Source organism: Protopterus annectens, chromosome 10.part0 (genome assembly GCF_019279795.1).
Source record: "Protopterus annectens isolate FY-2018-M chromosome 10.part0, PAN1.0, whole genome shotgun sequence".
In the NCBI taxonomy this organism is placed as follows: Eukaryota; Metazoa; Chordata; order Ceratodontiformes; family Protopteridae; genus Protopterus; species Protopterus annectens.
Genome location: NC_056744.1, coordinates 1,557,151,553 through 1,557,177,721, shown reverse-complemented (window position 1 = coordinate 1,557,177,721; position 26,169 = coordinate 1,557,151,553). Strand labels below are relative to the sequence as shown.

At 39.1% G+C, this 26,169-nt stretch overlaps 1 protein-coding gene across 5 annotated transcripts in view; it reads right to left on the bottom strand.

The window, feature by feature from the left end:
* LOC122813727 overlaps nucleotides 1–26,169 on the bottom strand; it is a 422,056-nt gene that overhangs the window by 212,946 nt on the left and 182,941 nt on the right. For all 5 annotated transcript variants that reach the window (XM_044086194.1, XM_044086197.1, XM_044086196.1 and 2 more), the window contains one exon: nucleotides 5,745–6,426. In XM_044086194.1, the coding sequence (XP_043942129.1) occupies nucleotides 5,745–6,426 (682 nt within the window). The remainder of the gene's footprint in view (nucleotides 1–5,744; nucleotides 6,427–26,169) is intronic.

The following is a 26,169-nucleotide window of genomic DNA, read 5'->3' as shown; positions in this document are numbered from 1 at the left end:
CTGTGACATCAATAGGACTTGTTGGCGGGACACATTTGTGTCTCAGAGATTCCCCCTTTTGTGGAATAAACTCCCTCTCCACATAAAGCAGAGTACCTTATTAAACCTTTTTAAGCGTAACCTGGATAACTGGATGGGGAACAGAAAATACATCCCTGGGATTCCACCTATGTCCCTGGTGGACAGTGGCATAGGGTGCTGGCCTGTTGGAACATGGGCTAAATTCCTGGCTAAGCTTGTAAGGGCCTAAAGGCCAATAGCCGAATAAGTTTCTATGATCCTATACTACCTAGTCCTTGAAGTCAGTAAGAGCGGGAGTCTCCTGGGCCTGGAGGGGAATGTGAAAGCTGCTGTATTTTTGCCATCAATTGGGCTTCTGCAGGTAGGAACCCCAAGAGTCAGAAGAAAATGGATAGGTTCTCAGACTTGCCCTGTCTTTGTGGAACACAGTGAATAATTATTTGTACATCAAGGACTGTGACTCAAATTACAATTGTCTGAGGTAATACCCAAAAGGAAAACGGTCATCCCAAACAAGTATATGATAGAATCAGAAGCTGGGGGGGGCTGAAACAGAACCAAATTATGGTTTTCTAAGATGGAATTATGGTCCCAGTGAAGATGGATATTCCACTGTTGGTGGTCAGAGATGCAGAACCCAACTTAGGAATTATTTTATGAAAAAAACAGTTCTCCAGATGCACAGCAGATAGCTGTGAAACTTGTATTTCTTTATTAAAGGCATATTTTCATAAGAACACTGTGGTTTTCTTCAGTCGATACCTTTGGTTGATGCAGAGCAACTAGAAGGCATATTGAGATTGCTAAGACATGTACCTTATTTCATTTATTTATTTATAATTGTTTCTCGGGGTAGCGCACTGATCAAAACTTACCAGGGTACTTGCGTACTATCGCAACCACATTTGTAAAACCGATAATACGTAAGTAGCAAGTATTCATATAGTGTTCACGTGGTGACACAGATATTTTAAGTCATTGCGTCAGTTTCAAAGTGTATAAGTAATTCTAATGTACCCGGATTTTTTTTAGGCTGTTGTCCTCCCATTATTTTAGGTTTTCGCTACATGTCTTGCTCTTGCGGTGCCTTGTTGACAGGAATGTCTGTCATTATCAGTTCTTTGTCAAGGCTTGCCTTCAGTTAGGACAGAAAAGTTAATGTGAAATGTGGAAGTGGTAATGTCCATTTTGAGTTTGTTACATGTACTGATCATATTTCCGCACTCCGAAATTAAATGGGCCGTTGTACATAACTGGTGCTTTGCTGCAATGTACCTACTTGCCACTGCTATTGCACCTATACACGCCTGTCAACTGTCCAGATTTGTGCACAATGTCCAGCTTTTTAACCCATGTTTATGGTCTGTCCTTCATAACAATGTGTCACTGTCTATCAAGTCAGTGGGATGATGTGAGGATGGAAGTCAGTAAGTACTGATATTCATAGGCCGTATGTGTAGCAGCAGGTTACTTTTACTTCTCAGTACATGTCATCGGCAAAGGACGCTACCCAGAAATAAGAATTTACCCGTTATTCCTGTTCCTGTCGCAAAACCAAAGTGATAAATACTGCTTTGGCCTTTAAACACCCCTTTTTAATTTCAGAAGCACTTGATCCACAATGACATTATGAATTGCACCACACAAGAAATGTGGTTGCGATAATACGTAAGTAGCCTTTACCAGTAAGTAATACCAAATTTGAAGTCCTTAACATGCATTTTATATTGCCAAAAGAACAAAAAGAAAATGAAATAATGACAATTACTAGTAAATATAATCTTGCAGTTAATGGCACATTTCTAGGCAGTTTCCATAGAAGGGATGCCCCCAAACTGCTCATCCTATTTCATCCGACACTGTTTTGACTATTTCTGAGGGAAGGCACAGGAGCACATGACAAGTACACAATAGATTTCTGATTCTGAAGGACTCCACATAGAAAGGATCATCAGGAGGGAAGGCCTTGTTCATAGGTTCATATGTAGGTACTAGGCTATCGGCCCTAGGGCCCATACAAGCCTAGCCAAAAAATGTACCCTGGCTTTCGCAACCCAAGAAAATTATTTTCCTGTGCCCCTGTCGAGCAGAGCCACAGAAGTGATCCCCGGGGTGAATTTCCCATTTCCCATCCAATCATCAAGATTTTTCTTGAAGAGTGCTAATGAGGAGCTCTGTTTGACATAGATAGGTAGTCTGTTCCAGAGTATGGGAGGTCTCTGGGACAGGAATCTATCCCTCCAGCATGTTCTGTTTATTGTGGTGACAAGGTTAAGGTCCCTAGAGCGTGTAGCTCGGAGGGATTTGGATTTCTTTAAGTGGAGCATGTCCAACAGCTCTGGGTTTGACATAGCTTTGTATGTTAGGCAGAGATCGCCCCTGAGTAGGCGATATGCGATGGAGTAAAGCTGTAGCTTTTTGAGACGGTCTGCATAGGGCATCTGTTTGAGGCCAGTAATCGTCTTTGTGAGGTATTTCTATGGCCTTTCCAGTTGTTGTAGATATCTTGTGAGGTACATACCAAAAGGGCGTTGTACTCTATAACGGGTCTAATGAGTGATGAGTAGAGGGGAACAATGACCTCTTTTTTTCTGGATGAAAATCCTTTTGTGATGAGATGAGCCACGTAGAAGGATTTCCTGACCACTGTGGCGATGTGATTATCAAAGGAGAGACTACTGTCCACCTGTGTCCCAAGGTCTCTTATCACATTTTCGGCATTAAGTAGACTACCAGCTATGTGGTAGTTCATGAGTACAGAGTTTTTACCAAAGGGGATGACAATACACTTTTTGGCATTGAGCTTCAGGCCATGGCTTTGACACCAGGTATCTGTCTCAGTGAGGCCCTTTTGTAGTTTGTCCACATCGTTAGGAGTTTCGATTATGGCTCCTAGTTTGCAGTCATCTGCAAACTTTGTTAGCCAAAGACCTTCTGTGTTGGCCTGCACTTCAGAGAAGTAGATACCAAACAGGAGAGGACCCAGGACTGAACCCTGTGGTACTCCACTTGTCACTGGTCTGATGTTGGATTTGGAATCCGCTACTTTCACAGTGTGGGTTCTGTCAGTGAGCCAGTTGGCAACCCATCTTGTGACATAGGGATTTATACCTAGTTTAGTGAGCTTATCTATAATTTTAGAGTGGGGGATGGTGTCGAAAGCCTTGGCGAGATCTAGATAAGCTGTGTGAACCATTTTACCCTCATCTATGGCTTTGGTGACTGCTTCAAAGAAGTCAGTCAGGTTTAGGAGACATGATCTGCCTTTTACAAATCCAAATTGAGTAGGGTCCAGAGTTTGGAGATTACCAATGTCTTTGTTTATGAGTTCCATGAAGATACGTTCCATGGCCTTGCAGACCAGGCTCATCAGGCTAATGGGGCGGTAGTTCCCGGGGTCCGTCGTGGCTCCCCCTTTGTGGAGTGGGATAACTGTCGCGGTGTGCCATTCAATGGGTACAAAGCTTGAGGTGAGGCTATGACTGAACATGGTGCTTAGGTATTGTGCCAGTTCATTCTGTAGTTCGTGTAGAACGCAGCCTGGGATATTGTCTGGTCCCGTGGATGCTGTGTTCTTGGCTTTGGAGAGTGTGTTTTTTACCTGTGCAACCATGATTACAGGAACTTTGCATTCTTCCGGTATAGAGATTCTCTTTTCTCTCTCAAATTCTAAGAATCCCCTTCCCACAGAGAATTCCGAGAAAGGAAAGAACTACCTTCCTTTAGCTCCACAGTAGGAGGCATTCTGAGCCACTCACAATGTGAGGTCAAGGGCAGCAACACGTCAGAAGCAGTGCCTGGTTATAAGGGGCTTGGCCATGGCATGGCCTGGTACATATGTTAACCGATGCCCCCTAAGGGTACATTTTCACAATGACAGATATTACCAAACATCAAAAGTGCATGCACAGCCAAAGTCTGGGCTCCCCAGCTTCTGATTCTTTCATATACTTCTGCAATACAGACTACACGAAATAATGTCCTTTCTGAGCCATTTAGAAATTTCCCAGGTTTCTGCAAGACCATGCTGTTGGGTTGAGGTCTTCATGTATTGAGCAGTTCAGAATGCCAGACTACACACAAGGATACAGTAGCTAGAAAACAACTTTTGGACTCAGAAATTTATACACCTTTCAACTACTGCAAAGGAGGTTCTTTGAGGAGCAAACTTTCTAAACCTGACACTGATGCCACATTGCCCCATCTTTCTCACTAACCCATCCAAGTACACTGAACTGCAAAAGAGATGTGTGTAACCACCCTTTAACACACACACACACACACACACACACACACACACACACACACACACACACACACACATCCCAAGAGCTTAGATAATACAGTGATAGAACAGATGATGTCTGAAAATTTGTCAAGATGTCAGTTTTATTTGTCCAAGGCAAACAAGGCCTTCCTGCCAAATACAGACTTACCTAAAGATCATTTCATCACATTTTGCAAGGAGAAGCATGGAAAACTTACAACATGAGCCATAAGAGGTAATTACTGTAGAGAAGATGCTGCCCATTTCAGGAATGTGTCTGCACGTGACATTTGTGAAGCTGTGATATGAACTATTCCCCCTTGTGTTTCTAATGCATGGGAGTGAAACAAGTGATTCACTGGAGTCTGCCCTGACTTGTTTCTACATTTCCCCAAGACTGTGCAACTGTGGACTGATGCACAAATTCCGGGGAATGTGTCAAGCTTACCTACTTCCTTTGGCTGCTGCAAGGGGACTTGCCCCCCCAACAAAAATATTTACATTGAGTTGCCTTATTACATTAGACTTAACAGGCAGCTTTCAAAGAATTGTGAACAAGGAATTAAGAGAACAGGGATTATGTTATAGCTTCTTATAGTACATATACACATTAAAACATAACATGGTCCATGCCCAGTTGAAAATTAAAGACGATTTCAGAAAGTAAATTCTGCATATTGAGGCTGTGACTGCCCACCTTCCTGTTTTACTGGGGGTAAAAAACAAACTGCTGGATTATGTTCAGCTGCTACAATGATGCAAAACTTTCCATTTGAAGGCAGTCCAGTTACTCGAGGTACTCACCATCAACAGACCTGAGAGAGAGAGAGAGAGAGAAAAATACTCTTGCAGTAGTACAAATACAGTCTTACCACATCCTATATATATTTTTTTCCTGGCCCAACACAAGCATATATATTTATTTAAATGAGTAGTAAACCTATTGGTTGATTAGCTATACCGAACTGTCGTATACCTACATCTATCTGTATGTATGTGTGTGCTTGTGTGTGTGTGTGTGTGTGTGTGTGTGTGTGTGCGTGCAAGTATGTATATTTATATGAATACACACACACACTCGCACACACACCTTCTTTGTGGTCAGGGTCATGGCAGACATGACAGAAAACAGAAAAGGACTTGAGATCTGGGATGGAGCATTTCACTTAGTTACCAAATTAACTAAAAAAAACTGCGGTGGTGGTGCTGCTGCAGTAGCGTTGTCACCTCACAGTAAGACGCTGTCCGGTTCGATTCTCAGTTGGAGCGTCTTCTGCGTGGAGACATGCGTGAATGGGCGTACAACTCGGCAAGTAAAAATCTACTGCCAATCATTAGCGGACCGGAGTTCCACTGTGGCAACCCCTAACCGGGAAAATCCGAAAGACACAACAACAACCAAATTAACTAAAAAAAACAGCAGCATGCACTTGCTGGGTTTATTTAGCAATCTTACCTTCTACATGTCTTGGTTTGACTCTCACAATGGTTGTCTTGATATCACATTCTGATGTGGCTTTGCATTCCGGATAACTATTTCTTGACATAGATATATCAGTGGGCTGTGGCAGTGGTGGCTGCTGTGGTGGCCTGATAATAAGAACTGTCTCACTCTGGTTTAATGATGACGTTGTAGCTGTCCCCATTAATGGAATAATTTTCAGCAACTTAGGTTCAACAGCTGCTACACATGAAAGTCGTTTTGGTTTTCTGTCTTCTGGTGGAATTTTTTTGGTATCGACACATGAAACTTTGTTTGCCTTTGCTATATAGCTGGGCCGCATTTCAGGCACTCTCTTATTGACAGTATGACTGTAACGGTGATCATGGAGAGCAATACCTGGTGGAACTGATGGGACGGGACACTGAATTTCTGCTTCACACTGGCGAATTATGTTACTCTGTGAAGTTGTGGCTATTAATTCAGAAACATATGTCTGAGTTTCAGCATGTGCAAATGATGCACCTACTTGTGTACAGCTGTCTTTGGTGACAGTTGCACGTAGTCTGTTTCTCCACAAACTTAGATCAGTCTGACATGACGAATTGCACATTTTTATAGCAGGGGGCATCTCTGTTAATTCTTCAAATGCCATGGAACTGTCCTTTACAAAGCATGCATACTCATCCAAAGGTTCCTAAGAATAAACCATTATATGAAGACAGCTTGAAACAGGTGATCAATGAATCCAGTGCAAACATAATAAACAGATATACATACATTTGTCCTTAGAGTAACAGTACACAAAACATTTCCTTAAAAACATCCACAAGGAAATCTTCATACACATTTTCTTGTGTGTGTGTGTTTTATTCATGTACATACTCACAAACACACATATACACATAAACTATATGCTATCTAATCAGAGGGACCTTTAGAGCTACAACTTTTATGACCATGGTAATAGCAGAAAGAAGAAAAAAATGCATACACACATAGCAGCAAATAGTTTAAAAAAATTCAAACTGCGTGACACAATATTTGCATATAGTTAGCCTTATAATAATATGCAAATACAATAAACAGTAAGCAAAACAGAGCAATGGCTTGTATTTTTATATATCACATTCTATCTGGGTAATTAGCAGGTAACACAGCTGGGTTACCCATTAGAGGGAAGGTATAGCACTGTACACAAAGTCAGGCATTTTAAACTGTGAAATGCCCTGCAATTTCAATAGTATTTTAAAGCAAAGTTTTACTTTAGAGAATGTCAGTTCACTAGACTGCAGGCAGAAACAGTAATACATGATAGAAGTAAAGTACCTTCAGATTTTGATCAAAAATGTCAGTAGATTTAATAGATTTGTAACCAGCATGCAATTGTCGGGTAGCAATCACCCATTATGCTCTGTATTAAGCTTAACTAGTAGCTGGTATGTACACTGGGTGTTGCAATAAAATGGATTCTCTACACCACAGGGACAATGGACCAATATGTTGACAGGCTTTATTAAACATAATGAGTATCGTATTGGGGTCCGAACTAACCTCAGGGGCATACAGAGTCAGGTATTGTGTACTTCTGGAAAAACAACACTTTCAACAATCACAGCACCGACTTCAAGAGTGATAAATCTTGTAATTATGCAGTCTTTATGAAGACAGAATGTGAAGGTGGAGAAGGTCCTAAGAATACTCCAACATGCTTAAAGTGGAAGACTTTGGAGATTACAATATTTAGAAGATCTTTGACAGTTACTTATGGCAAGGCTTTTAAGTCTGGTTTTTTTTGGGGAGGGGTAACAAAAAACAAAAGAATCTGCTTTAGAAGACTTCAAATAAAATGTATCCTTCATTAACAAAAATAAAATACTAGTAAAGGTCTCTTGTATTGTCCAAGTACTTCTAAGCCATCTGCATACAACAAACGTTTATTAATAAAACAGGAAAAGAGTGTTAGGGTCTCATATAGATTCCTGAGGCATCCTATGGTGTTTACTTTAGAGGAGAACTTAATTAATTAAGAAAGTCATGACTCTGTATGGTACAGACTGTGTAAATCATGTTAAAAGACCAGGACAAAAGTATATGACAGGGTATTACCAAATCATAGACTGCCTCCAAGTCAATTTCAAAAGTTTGAAAGTTCATTAAAAGTTTCAAAAGATACATTATTAACTTTCAATGCAGTTACTTTAATACTTGTAAAAAATGAATAAAAATACACTGGTAAGAAAATGAGCTTTTAAGAGGTACCAAGGAGTGGAGTTTACTAATTACAACAAATTCAGTGTATGTCTACTCCAGATCATCTCCAAAGATAGCCACTGAAGTATGTGTCAGCTATGGAGCAAAAGGGTCAGAAAACACGTCGTATGGATTGAGGGCCATTTGGAAGCATTTATATTAGCTGAGGAAGTTGGGGACATAATCAAAACTATGCAAACAGGAATGCCCCAGAAGTTGATAACTGTAAATATGTACACCTGTAAGGAGAAATCACCTGATGGCCAACCGTTTGCAGTATTAACTGAAGCCTGGGAAATGCAACATGCTCTCACCCTTGTGTAAAGACAGTCTAACTGCTACAGCACTGAAGCCTAACAATATTAAGTCTTTACTACAGAAATCTGTGCCTGTTGTCTTCATGGCATTCTCAGAAAACTTAACAATCCTGACACTGCAGATTCAAGAAAAAAAAAGTAAGTGCATGACAATATTCAGAAGGCTTTACGATTTACACGTTCTGGAGTATGCTAATGCCAGGGAAGCTTCCTACCCAATTCTCAGCTTAGACCAGGACAAAGCTTTTGACAAATAAAGATGGGATTATTTATTCACAGTTCTGGAGAGATATATCCTCTCTGTCCAATTAAATGCATTAATCCAGGAGGTACACAGGAACTCCACTGCAGTAAATGAACACAGCTTGGATAGGATTCAGTGGGGCAATGGGATGAGACAAGGAATACCCACTGTCCTTGTTGTCTGCACAAGCTACAGGTGCAAGTTCTAAGGGAGGTCAATAGAGTGGTGGGCTAGTGGCTAGAGGAAGTGACCACAGAGTCAAACTATTTTCCGGCAACTTAATGCTATTTTTATTTACCCCAGAAAACTCTTCTGATGACCTCTGATAAACCCTGAACTTGTTTAGGAAATTGGCTGGTTACTTTCTACATGACAAGAAACACAGGCACTGATTCTTGGATAGACCTTCTGAGAACAGCCTGTACAAATTTAAACAGAGAGTTACGTGCTTCCACAATTGTCATCTGGTTAATTTTTTCCTGTACAAGTTGTTTGTATGTCCCCTGCAAGTACAGTCTAAGGTTCCATAGTTAGAGTTTGAAAGCTATGAGATACTAAAAGTTGAATCTCTGTCTTTACTCTGTACTTAGTTAAGCCTACCACTTTAACTCTCTGTTGATTACAAGGATTTTGGAGGAATAGCTTTATTCAAAGGGGTCAGTGTTATTCCAATAAATTTCAGAGCTACCACTGCACCTTTCTCACATGGAATCTGGCCTAGGGAACCATCACACTCAAGGCAGGTGTTTAACCTACGGTCTTTAAGAAGACCCTTGCAGTCACGTTTCTTCTATAGCTGGTAAAGAACTGAAGCAAGAAAGAAGGGAACTTTCTTTTAGATTAGGAGCATTATGGCTGCTTTGGTACCTAGTATTGCCGCCAAGGAGGCCTTGGTTGATGCTAGTATCAGGCTGGAGCTTTACAGCTTTGGAGATATGGAGATCAGGTATCAAACAGTTTCTTGGAAGGACCCAAAAAGCTCCTCATGTGAGAAGACCTGGATCACACAGTCATCCAAACAGAACTTTGATGTGAGGTGGGCAATGATGAGCATTAAGCAAAGAAAATGGGTACAGCAGGTAGACCAAATGAAATAGATATGAACTGGTAACCTAAAAAGTGAAGAAACAGTCAATGCATCTTCTAAATATGCTCATGCAGGTAAACATCCTTAGAACACAGGATCATAGGAAGTTACTTGGCTATTAGCCTAGCTAAGAGTCTAGCCCATGTTTAGACAAGTCAGCACCCAATGCCCCTGTCCAGTAGGGGGGAGACAGTTGGAATCCCAAGGGTGTATTTTGTGTTTCCCATCCAGTTATCCAGGTTGCGCTTAAAAAGAGATAATGAGGTACTCTGTGAAGAGGGAGTCTATTCCACAGATGGGGGAGTCTCTGGGGGACAAATCTGTCCCACCAACAAGTCCTATTGATGTCACAGGCCAGTTTGAGGTTGTGCATGCGAGTTACTCAAGTGGAGCTTGACTTGCGGATATGCAGCACTCCTATCAAGGCGGGGTCTGAAACTGCTTTGCATGCCAGACAGAAGTCACCTATGAGGAGTCTGTATGAAACTGAGTAGCGGGATAGGGCTTTAGGTTATCTGTGTAAGGTGCATGTTTGAGGCACTGGATTCCCCTGGTGAGGAACCTCTGTGATCTCTCAGGTTGCTGCATGTGCTTTGCGAGGTACATGCCAAAAGGGGCATTGTACTCAACAATAGGCCTCATAAGGGAAGAAGACAGGGATGCTATGACCTCCTTGTCCTTGGATGAGAGACCCTTACTTATGAGGTGGGCCATATAGAAAGCTTTCTGTACAATGGAAGCATCATGGTGGTGAAATGTTAGGTTGCTATCAACCTGAGTGCCCAAATCCCTCACAACTGACTGCATGCTTAGGACATTGTTATTAATGTGATAATTTGTGGGGACGTCATTCTCCCCAAAGGAGATGATGATACATTTTTTTTGGTATTCAGCTTGAGGCCATGTTTCTGGCACCAGTCATTTGTTTGGGTGAGACCCTCTTGAAGGGTGTCTCCATCACAAGGGGAATTGATAACAACATCCATCTTGCAATTATCTGCAAACTTGGTCAGCCATAGCCCACTGGTTTTGGCCTGCACCCCAGAAAAGTATATCCTAAATAACAGAGGTTGCTTTTAAGCACATCCTGCATGAGTAAGGGAAGGTATGCCTGCAAAGTTAATACATTGGTCTTTTTTAATCTTTGAAATCTGTTTACACTGTTAAATTCTAGGAGTGGTGTCAGGACCAAAAACACTCCTGAGTTACAAAAAAAAAAAAACTTTCTTTGCTCCTGTTTTGGGGTCCTTCCTAGTACACCAAAATTGGGAGAGTCCGGCTGATCTGGTTTGGGTTAGCAGGACTATTCCTGACAATGAAGGGGAAAGATTGGAATTCTGTCTCAAAAAACAGTGTACATAATTTCTTATTCATAAGTCTGAGGTCCTGCAAAACTAGTTTTCTTTATAGAAAGACAGACAACTGCATCTGATGAGAGGGGGATGGGGAGTGAAAGATGATGGAGACAGAAATGCATCGTCAGTACTGAACAGTTTCTTCCTGTGAGTCTGTGGACTTATTTCTGTTTCTCATACTTTGATGCAGATCTGCAGATTAAGTTCGTTTTTTTCTCAAAAAACAGTCCTTTTCGATCTGTTTACCTTTGACATCCTGTTAGCTTTGACATCCTGCAGTAAGAGAGTCAATCTTTACTTGGATACTTTCTGCTATATTTGGAACTGCAAGTGGATCCATGCATGAACACAATAAACAAAATCATCTCATCTCACAACATTGAGAAAATCAACATTCCACACCACCGACAAAATTAACATCAATGCACCAAAAACACCATTGTCTACAGAAAACGAAACTAGCACCTTCAATACCAGCTCCACTGTTCCATAACTCCTGAGAAAGATTGAATATAACTGAAATAAACAAAAGTAGCCACTCCATGGCTGCAGCAGTCCACTGCTAAAACCAATCTACTCAATCTCATCCTACAGTCCAAAAAATGAAAGAAAATCCCAAATGTCTCACTTAGTTTAAACTACAGGCAAAGGTTTTATGCAAAACCAACTTGAAATACAACAGAAACAAAATGAAAATGTGTGTGTTTCTTGCATTTACTAAGTAACTACCTGTCTATTAACTATTAGCACCTGCTTGTAGCTGAAGACAAGTAGCCTTTAGGTGCAAACAATTAAGCAGGAGAGATCTAAACAGTATGGTCTGAGTGAAATTTACAATGTAATTGACTTTAAAGGAATGCTGGAAAGCAGTTCAGTGAAAAAAGCAAATTAAGAAATGAATTTTAAAACAGTGTGAAGTGAGTAGTTACACAAGTAGCTGCCTCTCCAGCAGCTTTCATACTTGAATGTACTGAATATAACAGTGTATGACATAGCTTATTTATTTACTGGTACATATTTTCCTTAAGCTTAAAAGTTATTGTTTACTGAGAGCATGCAAGTTTAATCCTAGGAGCTACCCCAGGCTGTTGTGCGTTCCTGCCTTCGGTGTTCCCACCTTGTCACTGCAACCGCCTGAACTGTACTAGGTCTTGGGTTTATTACCCTGTCCAGGATTGCTGCTTATTGCCCAAGCTAAGGAACATAGCCAAACCTCTTTGGGCATCATTCCCCTAAAGGATACAAGAAAGTACATTTTATACTGACTATTTCTTAAAGATACACTTGTTATTTTCACCCCAGGTGCATATTGTAAACTCCCTAGCCAGGACAGCCAGCAGCCAAACCTTTCTCCCCTCCCAACCAACATAGTTTCCACTCTTATAGCCTCCTTATACTACTCCTGTGTCACCCTACCTTAACACATTAGAGATGCTAGCCCTGCGAGTAGCCTTAGTTGCAGTACAGCCTTTGCCCACTAGGTGGCACCCTCCTCCCAGGTCTATTCTCCTTGTATAACTTTTCTCCATTCTTATAATTTTCTCTCAGACAACCACTTTACACTATATTTACCTATCTGATTAGACCCAATTTTACCCCACTTCTTACCATATAATTTTCAACTGCACAGTTTACTATCACCTTTTAAAACTTACCCTAACAATCAGCACTCCACTGATAGTTTTCCCTGCATTTAGTCCTTCTCTGGCTCTTCCCGCTCTGTTTGCCCTGCGGGCTTACTCCGCTCCCCTACCCTGCCCCCAATTCTCACCTGCCCCCAGTACTCCTAATATTATACTACCCTAACCACACGCTCTGTTTAGTTGGCATTCCCACTAACCACATTCATCCTATCACAACTGATCCTTTCTACACACTCATCCCCCTACTTCCAATTCACCTACATTCAATCTCCTCACCACACCCATAATCTCTTAACTCATATACTACCCCAGCCACTATATATCCACTAACTCCCACCTTATCTCCAAAACCTAGAGCATTGTACTACCTCATACCCCCACTTATAATACTTTTATCTTTTCACTGCCTATGAATTCCACTACCTGCCTAACTCTCAGCATCCTACATCAATTACAACCACTTGCATCCAAACACACACCCCTCCATCAATACTACCCCAATTCTTCCCCTATTGCACTACTCCAAAACCTCTCCATCCTATACTACCTACATACTTAAACCCAAGGACTAAGAACTATTACTAACTCCTACTAAAGTTCACCAAACTCATAAGGAGTATATTACCTAACCTCATAGCTGACGGCGACATCCATCCTAACCCTGGCCCAAACTCACCAGCTACCACTAACCCCATAAATAGAACTCCTACCAACCTAAGAAGCTCACATAAAGCCCCAAATCATTTCTAGTCTGTCACCTAACTATCAGAAGTATAAATAAGAAACTCCACTACCTGCATGCCCTCCTGGACATGCACTCCCATGATGTATTCTGCTTACAGAAACCTGGCTCAAACCCACTATCCCTGATAAGGAAATATTACCCCCAGACTACAAAATAATAAGACTGGATCATAAAGGTAGAAAAGGAGGTGGAGTAGCCATCCTATATAAATCCTCCCTCGTGATATCAACAATTAGCAACCCACAAGACCTAATAACCACCAACGGCAAAACAATCTCAAGAGTCCAACTTAACAAAAACAAATCTATAAACATAGTTTGTAGCTATATTCCCCCAGGCAACAACATAAACACCTTAGAAAGCACCCTCCAATGGTTATCCTCCACCCACCCCCAAGAAACAATCATTCTTGGGGACTTTAACATCGACTGGACAACTTGTTCAGCAAACTATTACTACCCCCACCAGAACCAACAAGCCCAACAAAAAGGAAAGCATCACAGACTGGATCTTAATAAATAACAAACCTCAGTTATATAAATCAGGCACCCTACCTGAAGACATGAGCGACCACCTCCTAACCTACATAATCAGGAAAAGAGATGACATGCCTCACCAAACCACCTTTAAAACCCTTAGGTATACAAAGAACTTTAACCTAAACAGTTTCCAAGCCAATCTTAGCTCATGCAAATGGGCCAATCTTAAAATACTTCCCTTTGACCAAGCAGTCTCAGAATTCAACACTAGATTCCTGGCCATCTTAGACAGGTATGCTCCCACACGTAGAATCAGAATCAAAAACAAAATTGCTCCATGGCTAACCAAAACTACTAGACAAAAACTTACTGCTAGAAACACAGCATGACTTTCTGGAGAGCCACCAAATCCCCACAAGCCCATATAACATTCAAACAAATAAGAAATGAAGCAAAAAGGTCTATTGTGTTAGACCAACAAAACTACTATTTCAATTTACAGCAAAAGCACCAAAATCGGCCTCAAAAATTCTGGTCAGGTCTGAATAAGCTGCTCCACCCAGGTAAATCTTCTACCCCCACCCCCTCATCTACCTTACAACTACCCCCTAAATGTGTTGCCAATACCTTTAACACTTTCTTCACTGAAACTGTCAAGTCCCTAGCTAATAATCTATCTCCCTCCTCCTCTACTACAATCTCACCTACTCAGGTAACCCCCCTTCAACTTTGACCATATCCAACAGACTATATCAAATCTTTACTTAAGAAATTAAAACCTACCACCCTAGAAGCCGATCTACTTCCTGCAGAGTTTCTACAAAAGGCTGCTAATGTAATAGCTTACCTATCTCCATCTTAGTCAACCGTACTATCCAGGAATCCTACATCCCCTCTATCTGGAAGATTGCTCATATTATTCTACTTCATAAAGGAGGAAACTCCACTGAACTCTCTAATTACAAACCTATAGCCATACTATCTCCCTTAGCCAAAATAATGGAGAAATGCATACAGAAGCAACTTTTAGCCCACCTTACTCAGAATACTCTCCTAGCCTCATCCCAGCATGGTTTCAGACCAGCCCATAGTACAACCACTGCCCTTCTCTCCTTTTCTCACACAATAAATCATAACCGTAATCAGAACCTGCTCTCCTCTGCCCTCTTCCTCGATCTATCAAAAGCATTCGATATGGTAAATCACCACCTACTCTTAGACTCTCTCAAATCACTGTCCGAAGATAACCCAATAATCAACTGGTTCCACTCTTACCTGCACGGTAGACAACAAGCTGTCCTGTGGAAAGACAATCTATCCCCCCTTTTACTTGTCACCCTTGGAGTACCCCCAAGGTTCTATTCTGGGTCCCCTCCTTTTCTCTATATTCATCAATGACCTACCCAAAGTTATCCCACATGCAACTCGTATATAGTATGCAGATGACTCTACCATAATCTGCTCTGCCTCCACTCCCACAGAATTACAATCCCTATCCCAAACCACCTTCAACAAAGTAGAGAACTGGCTCAATAATCGTTGTCTCTTAATGAACCCAAACAAAACCAAACTACTACTTTTCTCCCCTCCCCCGTAAGCTAACATCAACAATAATTACAGTCTCTTCTAACAATGGCACCATAATTGCTCCTGAACCTTGCACTAAACTACTAGGGATAAGCACTGATAACAGTCTGAAGTACGATGCCCATATAGACAAAACCATAAAAACGTAAACAAAAAAATAGGCTCCATGTATAGGATTAAGAAATTCTTAACCCCACCTACCAGAACCGCCATAGCTCGCACACATCTTCTGTCATCCCTTCTCTCTGCCTCACCCATCCTCACAAATCTATCCAAATCAAACCTCAACAAAATCACCAGCTGCTATAACAATATAGCTAGATTTGCCACAGGCTCAGCCTAAAGAACCCACCACTGTCAAAATCTTCACAAATTAGGCTAGCTAGAACTACCCAATCAGATATACTATAACCAACTCGTAGTTATTCATAAAATCCTCTACCAACCTACCAGTACCCCTATTCTAATATTATTACCCCCTATAGCAACCTAGCATCCCTCCGCTCATCCAGCAGAATGCTAGTACCACTGACCAAAGCCAACAACTCAGCCAGAGATTCCTTATTCCCCAACTCTGCTGGAAAAAAATGGAACTCCCTTCCTGCTGAACTAACCGCTAAATGCTCCCTGCCTCAATTCAAAATATTCCTAAAGATTGCACAGTGACTGGCTATGTCCATGTCTAAACCCTGACTAACCCATACAATAATCAGACCGAGGTAAGATAAAACAATAGTCATGACCATGTCTAAACCCAGACTAACACGAAATATTCCAAGACACAAGTAAACCACAGAGGTGATTACCCTTTTTATTTTCTTCCCACACCCTATTATATATTTCTCTACTCCATTATATTTCTCTTATTCCATTATCAGGAAGACAACTTATTATTCTGCCCATACTAAATAAACTCCTTCTTACCTAACCACCTTTCTCTTAACCATCATCCTTACTTTCTAACTGAAAATCCTTTTTTTTCTTTTAGACACACTTCTCTTATGTGATTGTTTTCTCTGTATATTTATTCCATTACCAACAATGTTTTTATTTCTTATCTAAATGTAACCTTAATTTGAATTTGTCACTGATTGTTGTTAAATGTTCTTAGATTTCTCTGTAACCTCAATTTTAAGTGTTACTAATTTTTAACCTGGAGCTTTTCTCCCCGGGCCTCCGCTGAAAATGGATATGTATCCAGTCGGACTTTCCCGGTTAACAAATGTAAAATAAATAAAGTTGTTTTTGACATCTGGGAGAGGAACACAGATAAGATAAGCAACCTTTGCAAGTGGGGGCAACCAGCAATTTAGGGTAACTGTTTATTTTTAGAGGGTTAGGCGTCCTTTTTGAAAAGTCTACATAGATTTGTTTGATAGCTGTGAGTTAAAAGGGGATTTCTTTGAAATGTGTATTTATTATTTTTTTCTTCAAGTGTATTTATTGAAATAAGGTCTTGTAAAATGTGATGCGGGTTCAAGCAGACATGAAAAGAAGCCATTAAATACAATATCAGCTTCCAACTATTAGTGTGCACATGTAAGCAACAAAATGTAAATTTATATTCAAAAAAATTGTCTCGTCACGTATAATAAGTGAGAATAAACAGCATCCCAATGGCTGCTTTGTAGAAATTAACATGGAATGCAAATGGACTTACATGCATACACAAAAAGGATACATTTGGAAAGATATGAGCATATACATTTGACAAAGCAATAACGCTGTGGTAGGCATTCGGCAGAATATCAGAGATTATGGAAAGGGGGAGTAATAATATTATTTGTGAGAGGTCTCCCATAATGATAAAAGAAGGAAACAAAGAACAATAATGATAGATTTCCGGTAGTAACAGCCTACTGTAAGGGGAGAAGGATTACACTGGCATATTTTTATATTCAACCTACAACTACTTTTCTGGAACTTAGGAGTATTTGGGGCAAAATAATAAGCTTTCAACAGGGTATATTATTATGGGTAGGAAATGGAATCTGATTTGCAATATTGAGACTGCTGCAGAGGAAAGTAGATGGGAAATTATAACAAAAGACATTAGATTTCTGAAGCAGTATACAAGGGTATTTTGTACTGAAGATGGGAATTCAGTAGCAGAAGCTTAGGATTCAAATTTTATTCCCCTAGACTAGATTAGACAAAGTATACTGCAATGTAGTATGTGGATTTAATTGAAGGCTTTGACAGTCATCCATACAAGTTCATGCACGTATAAAAACTAAGACAAAGATGCAGGGTAATGGTGTAAAAATTAGACATTGTTGCCTTCTGTCTTAAAGAGGAATTTAAGGAATGGATAGTGAGTTTTTCAAATTGAGGGTTATTATGAAGGACAGAAATTACTTCAGAAGGGCTACCTAGAAACTGGGATACAATTTAAGTGGAGTTTAAAACAAGGCAGAAATAAGCGAGAAAGATGTATGGAAAAGAAGTAAGAGGATTTATTTACTGGGTTAACAAGGGTCAAGAGGGAGGAGCTACAGCTAAACAGAAAATAAGTAGTAGCTGAGGTGCACGAGTTCAGAAATGTTGCTGTTGAACTACAATTTTTCAATGATAACTCAATAATGCAAATTTTTTAGCACAACTACTTAAACAATAAAAAGTAGAAAACTGACTGGGAGCCCATGACAAGAGAGAGAGAGGGAGATCCTATAGAGATATTACAGTTATTTCAGGTATTTAATGAACATCTCTGTATAAAGCAGAAGAATTGGAAAACTAAGAAAAGGCAAAAAATTGGAAAAGACTTGGTTATGCCACTAAAGGTAAGATTCAACAATTCATAAATAAGATAGGACAAGACGAAATAAAAACAGTGATGTGGAATCAATAATTGGGATTGCATCCAGAAACAGATGGTATTTCTGTGGAGGTGTGGACATTAGGAAGGAATATAGTGATAAATATCTGGAAGGATTTTATTAACATTTTAAAAAGAGTGGTTGAGTACCAGAATACTGGAATGTGGCTATATTACCCAAAGAGAGTAAAGACCCTGTAGATCCAGTTTCATAAAGATCCATTTCAATTTTAAATCATGCTTACAAAGTGTTTATATCTATATAATAAATAACAATAACAATTATAAATAATAATAACAATTATAACTATAATCATGATAATACCTACTTGTTTACCTGATAAGCCCACTGGATACATAGTCTCTTTACATTGCTGACCCAGAAACAATGACCATACAACTGTCTTGTTCACAGTCACACAGCAGATAAGTGAAGGTTGAGGGAATGAAGCCCTGTACCAGTCTTAACACTACGAGCTAAGTGCCAAAGTGATATATTAGCCAAGAGAATGGCAAATAGGTTACCAAAAACTGATGGATAAGGATCAATGTGGTTTACTGGAGGAGATGCAAACATTTAATAAAATCAATACAACAGCTGTTCATTCCTGACAAATTATGTTTGAATACAGGAACCAGACAGAAGATATCTCCTTTCCCCTTTGCTACTTGCTTTACATTTAGAGCCAATGGCAAAGAAAACAGGCTTACAATTTCAAGGATATATTTGGTAAGGTAATCAAGAAAAGTTAATTCTATCCACAGATGACGATATTTTAAAATCAGAAAAAAGGTCATTTCAGTGTCGTGAAACATTTTAAGACCATTTCAAGTTCTCTTCATCATGCACAATACATGATAATAGAACTATGGTTATAGCTGTAAACAATGTACCCAAACAAGAAGTGGTTAGGCAACACCCACATATAACAGGACATGATAAGATGAAGTATTTAAATGTATGGATTAAAAAGGATTCTATTATGGCAGCTAAGGATATGTGTGAAAAGACTAAACAAAAGGTAATGCAATCACTGAGAAGTTGGAAGCTCTTGGTTACGGAATTTTCTAGTACCTTTAGCTTTATATACACATTAGACACATTTTTATCAACCAGAAGTGAATTAGTAGATAAGAATTAAGAAAGAGTTGAACAGGGCAAGAATTATGGGGGATAAGTTGTTAAAGGGGAGAAGCTATTTCTCCCCAAAGAACATGGCAGTTTAGAACTACCTGAATTTAAGTGATATGTTAGATCTACCTGTTTAAGGCTCATATCTGTAACATAAACAGAAAGTTACAAATCAGAGAGGAAAGGTGTGATGATGAACCTGGGAGGGGACTTCCAGAAAGGAGAGAGTACAATTTTGGATGCAAGTCCTTAAGGAGAATAAAAAAATACACAATATTATATTATATTTATAAAGAAGCAGAAAGTATTCTAAGAAGTAAGCTAACAAAGAGGATGAAGAAAGGAGATTAACAACAGAGTATAGACAAAGAAAAGGGGATGGGGAGTGCTAAGTGAAAAAAACAGCTCTGGTTGAGTTTTCAGTTAAGTCTAGAAGAGAAGCTGTTATTAAAAAGGGGAGAATTAAAAGGGCATATAACATTTTGCATCACAACTACAAGAATCAATAATAAGAGGTTAGAAAAGATTGGTAGGACAGAATGGAAAGGCAAGATACAAAGGATCGATAGAAATACACGAGTGTGTCACATATGTACACAACTAAGTCCAGAAGGTTTAGGATTTCTGCATGGCTGTTTTTGCACAGATATTTTTATACCCAAGCAGACTTCACAGAATTTTTTTTTAGGTAGACAGAAATTGTTGGAGGTATAAAGGGAAACAAAGAGGTAATTGGGAGCATGTTTTTTGGGAATGCAATGATTTGACAGATTTTAAAAATTCTCTTTAAAGTACTTACTCGGAAGGGTTAAGGGAGCAAATTATTGCATCTATGGAAACAAACTTTTGAGTTGGAATATACGATCTGAATTGGTTAGACACAGTAAGGCATTGCTAAGTTTAATGCTACGGGCTGCCAAAAATGCAATTATTAGAAAATGGAAATAAAAATCTAAACCAACCATGCATGAAGTAAAGGAGATAAATGATTGGAAGCAGGATCTTTAGAAAAATGGAAGGAGCAAATTACACAGAAATAAATGGAAGCTGTGGTATACTAAATGCAGCATAATGTTCAGAAGGATGGCTAGAACTTAAGGGAAGACAGACTTGATCGATTTATGTAATTATATAATTTTGGAGTGAATGGAAATTGTTAAAAAAGAAAACACACATATATAAGAAAAAATCAAGGCGATCACCAGGCTGACTATCATAAAAGTCTTTTTTAATAAAAATGAGAACTAAAAACTTGAAATTGCAGGATGAGCTCTTTTGGGTTAAACCTTTCTTCAGATCTGCCATTAGAAGGAAAAGTGTTACAAAAAGGCAGTGTTTGAAAGGAGCAATTTTGATTTGTCAACTTGAGCTATAATAACTGTTTCGCTTTTTCTCATTTCCCCATTTCTGATTTTTATTAAAGAAGACTTTTATAATAGTCAGCCTTGTGATCGCCTTGGTTTTGTATTTTTAATTTTTTTTTTATTTTATCCAAGTGCATATCTTTGACTGCTGAATAGTACATCTGTGGCTTCATATACATATATATATATATATATATATATATATATATATGTGTGTATATATATATATATATATATATAAAAATATGTGTATATATATATATATATATATATATATATATATATATATATATATGTATATATATATATATATATATATATATATATATATATATATAGGTCTACCTCGACCAGACAAAATTATGTTTAATTAGAAGATCCCTTTTTCCCGAAACTGCAATTTTCGAAAAATGCATTTTCACAAAAAATCAACTAAATGAAAAAAAAAAAAAACACACAAAAAAATCCAACAAAACACTAACCATATACATATATATATATATATATATATATAGATATATATATATATACATATATATATATATATATATATATGCAGGGGACAAGCCCCCGTGCACCCCCGCACCCTCGCTACTTATATATTCTCATTCCAAGATCACACGACAGTGGGGAAAACGGAATATTCAATCTACCTGCAGAATACCCAAGCCAAACAGCAGAAGCCATAGCATACCCCACATCTATTCTTATCAATAGATCAATAGCTGAACACCTGGTCCCCTCCCATTTGGAAAACCTCATACATCATTCCCCTACATAAAGGTGGCCCATCAACTGATCTTAATAACTATTGTCCTATTGCAATTTTGTCACCACTATCAAAAATTCTACAAAGAGTAATTCAAAAACAGGTCTCTGAATACTTACTCAATAACAAACTACTAACTAATACCCAACATGGGTTCAGACCATACCATAGCACAACTGCACTAATGGCATTTACTAATGTAGTCAACCATCACAGGAGCAACAATAACTATGTCTCACCTTTCCTAGATCTGTCAAAGGCCTTTGATATGGTCTCTCATGCTAACCTACTAAACACTCACTCTGATCTACATTTCTGTAACTCCGCCCTAGCTTGGCTCAAAGATTACCTTACAGGGTGTGAACAAGCAGTCTCATGGCAGCAAACCTTATCTCCCCTATTACCAGTGGCCCTTGGAGTACCCCCAAGGACTTAACTTAGGCCCACTACTAGTTACTATATTTACTAATAACCTGCATCTTGCAACCACATAAGCTTCTCTCATCCAATATGTAGATGACTCAACTGTGATTTGTTCTGCTCCCTCCTTGCTAGAACTTCAGACTCTAACTCAAAAAGCCTTTCATGAAGTTGAGTCCTGGCTCACAAATGCTCATCTAATCTTAAACCCTAAAAAAACAAACTATTGATCTTCTCACCAAACAAAACTTATCTCCCCTCTAACACCTTCTATATAACCTCACATAACAATACCATCATAACCTCCTCCACACTAAACTATTGACAGTTGAAATAGACCATAAACTTAAAATTGACATTCACATTTCCCTGACAGTTAAAAAAGTAAAAGTACACAAGAAACTTGGTACCCTTTACAAGAACAAGCACTACTTCACCAAAAATACCAAAATAGCCATTGGCTACACCCACTTACTTTCAGCCTTACTATACGCAGCTCTAATTCTCACTACTCTTAAGAAATCTGAAATACATAAACGTGAAACCTGTTATAATAAAATAGCTAAATATGCCACAAACCTACCTGCTAGATCACACCACCGCCTAGCACTCAAGCACCTCAGATGGTTAGAACTCCCCCAACTCCTACACCATACACAACTTACAATAGCCCAAGAAATCCTCTCTGATCCTGAAAAAATACCTGTCCTTCAAATACTTCATCAACCCTATGCTACTAGCAGACCTCTCCGATCCACCAACTAACTCATAAAAACCTGTACATCCAAAAATCAAAAGGGAGATTCACTCTTTGCAAACTACATAGGTAAGATTTGGAATAGCCTGCCAGCAAATCTTACCTCCTTAACATCCCTAACTCTATTTAAAACTAGCCTAAAAAAACACCTCCTTAGCAAGTGGATTTGCCCTTGCTCTACTCCCGACTAATAACTACCTACTCTCTCTCCACCCTCACCTCTTTAGCTCCATCTTACCTACAGAATGTTACATTATCTACATCTGACTGTCTAAAGCAATAGATAACCTTTTTGTCTCATAATCTAACAAATAGTGAACTGACACTCAACTGTGTAACAGGTGGACCATTTACCAATATGGTTATTGTAGTCTTTTGCCCTGTGTGAATGAAACTGTTTAATTTCTTTTACAAGAAAGTCAAGATTTGATTTTGGATTTACTGTATTACTTATATCTATTACTTTGTTTTACTTGTATAAGTTTATATCACTGGAGTTGTTATAGTTTTTATTAGGTTCAGATTAAGCTTTATATGTTTGGAGCTATTTATATGTTTGGAGTTATTACTATTTTGTACTTGTATATGTTTTATATGTTTGGAACTTTTCTCTTTGGGTCTCTGCTGAAAAAGGGCTTTTTGCCCAGTCAGACTAACCCAGTTAACAAATGTCAAATAAAAATAAGATAAATATTCCTTTACTGCCACTGTGCTGTGTAAGCAACGACCTCTGCTACTGTTCACTATGTTGATTTTTCACGAAACTGCATTTTCGAAAAAAAATGTAGTTTTGGAAAAAAGGGAGTTGCCTAATTATGTTTCATTGAAACATAATATCGATGGGTTGAGGTAGATGCATACACACACACACACACACACACACATATATATATATATATATATATATATATATATATATATATATAGGTTCATAGATTAGTACTAGGCTAACTGCCCTTGTGGGCCATTTTAAACAATTACCCCACGGACGAATCAAACCCTGCAACTTCCCACCCAACTCTGGGAAACTAATGAAAATGTTTACAGTGGTTAATTTCCTTTTCTATAACTGCATGTGCATTGTCAAAATTGTGTGAATTTAATAAAAAGTTATTTAAAAAAATAATATAACAATGACTATCTAAAGGGAAGCAGAGTATAAGAAAACACTGTTAAGTCTTGATGCAGAGAAGGAAATGAATAGAGAGTCAGATGGATTTTATGTGAAACATTAAAAGTTTATACAGATATTCAGTTAAATTGTACACTAGTATCTAATTTAAATTTAGTACTTCAGCTCCTAATTTTGTAATTTGATTGCCATAACTCCATGACTGGTTTGCCTGATCACTGCAAATTTGTATTTGAGGTCTCAAATGCATCAACTACAATCAGTTTTCCATTTGAACAGTGGAAGAAATATGAAAAGAAAATGTCTTTAGTCCTAAGAGCATGCGATCTTGAACAACATTCTCCTTCCATGCTTGACAACCATCAGGTTGTCTCCTGTCTCAAGCTCAATTATTCCACCATCACTAAGAAAGCCCCACAACTCTACCCCAGAGGGCTAATGTGAAAACTTGAGTAACAGAGGGGACTCTACTATGCCCTCACCATGCATGTGCATTCTTATAAAAATACAAAAGCAAATGCTACCAGAGACACACACGCTCTTTAATGAGGGCTATTATCACCAGTTTGGTACCGAGTTACATACATCCCTGGTTCTGGTCATTTTGGTGCCTTGCAACTACTGCTTACTTGGCAATCTGCTTATCAAAACTACAACAACTTCTTAGGCTGGGTAAATGGATATATGCCATTAACTTACAACTTATCTTTCCAACTCTTCTAGCACCCAAGTATCTAATCAAGCTCATGCCATCTGGGTTATAATCAGGGATTGTATCCCTCTACGTCACACAGACTGCTACATATAAACAAATTTCTTCACTTCTGACATCATATAATGTATGTTTTGTCAGCATGTTCACATCATAAATGACACCGGCACTGTGGCTGTGGTTACCAGCCTCCATGAGGTCTTTACTGATGACTAAAAGTACACTGAAAGCAGACCATATGATGTACATACATTCACCAGCCAGTGCACCAACCTCCTAAAGAAATACAATCCATGTATTACAGTAAATGTATACACTGCTGTCATTATACAGCACAAGATGGCTAACAACATTCCCTGTGGACAACTGTTTCAAAGACCATTATGGAGTGATAAGTGATACTGCAGTCACAGCACTGCACAGCTGAGGAAAGTAGTAATGTTCAAGGCACATTTACAAAAATAAGAGGTATGCACATGTTTCATACACACAGACAATGTAGATACAGTGTAGCAATGCACTCGCAGATCATATTCAAAAAGCTAATTAAAGTGCAAAAAAGTACAGTTTTGTACCTACCATAAATGTAGATGTTCGAGTGTAAACACTGATGCAGTCATTACACTTGGCCCGAGTTCCAAAGTCTTGGCCCGGCGTCCGTTGCTGTCACCTCCTCCCTGACGTCAGTGCGACAGGGGTATATACGATGCAGCCGACACCATTTTCTTCAGTTTTTCTTGCCCCAAATGTCAGGTGCCCCCAAATAGGTAGGCAATTCAAATTGCTAGTAAAATATACAAAAGAAAAGCAAACAACCATTTTTAGTTAGCAGCAAATACTCCCCATAGGTAGTAAAGGGCAGATGACCTAGGTACGTACCAGAAAGTAAGAGGGGAAGTAAGGAGGGTAACCTGGACTGCAGCAGTGTTTACACTCGAACATCTACATTTATGGTAGGTACAAAACTGTACTATGTTCATCGTGTTACACTGCTGCAGTCATCACATTTGGGTGGAATCCCAAAGCTGAGGTAGGGAGGCTGGATCTATAAGGCATTAGGGGTGGCTATAAGGCCCTGCAGCACAGCAGTGGCGAAGCCAGCTCTGGATTTGGAGTATAAAGGCAAAGGGTAATGTTTGGTGAAGGTATGCACTGAACTCCATGTTGCTGCTTCCAAAATATCATTGGTAGGTACTCCTCTGAGGTAGGCAGTTGAAGTGGCTGTTGCCCTGGTGGAGTGAGATCCAATGCTGCTAGGTACAGGTTTCCTATGGTGAGTGTAGCAAAAACGTATATAATGTCCTATCCATTTTGAAATAGTCTGTTTTGAAATGGCTTTTTCCTGTGCTCCTGCAGCATATGCTACCAATAATTGCTCAGATTTTCTGAAAGCTTTGGTTTTGTCCAAGTAGAAGCGTAACTGCCTGTGAATATCCAAAGAATGTAGTAGTCTCTCCCCTTTGTTCTGTGGTTTAGGATAAAAAGTTGGCAAGTGAATAGTTTGGTTTAGAGCCACACTTGATACCACCTTTGGCATAAACGTAGGGTTAGTTCTTAAAGACACCCTGTCCTGGTGGAAGATGAGGAAAGGTTCCACTGCCATTAGTGCCTGTAATTCTGAAACTC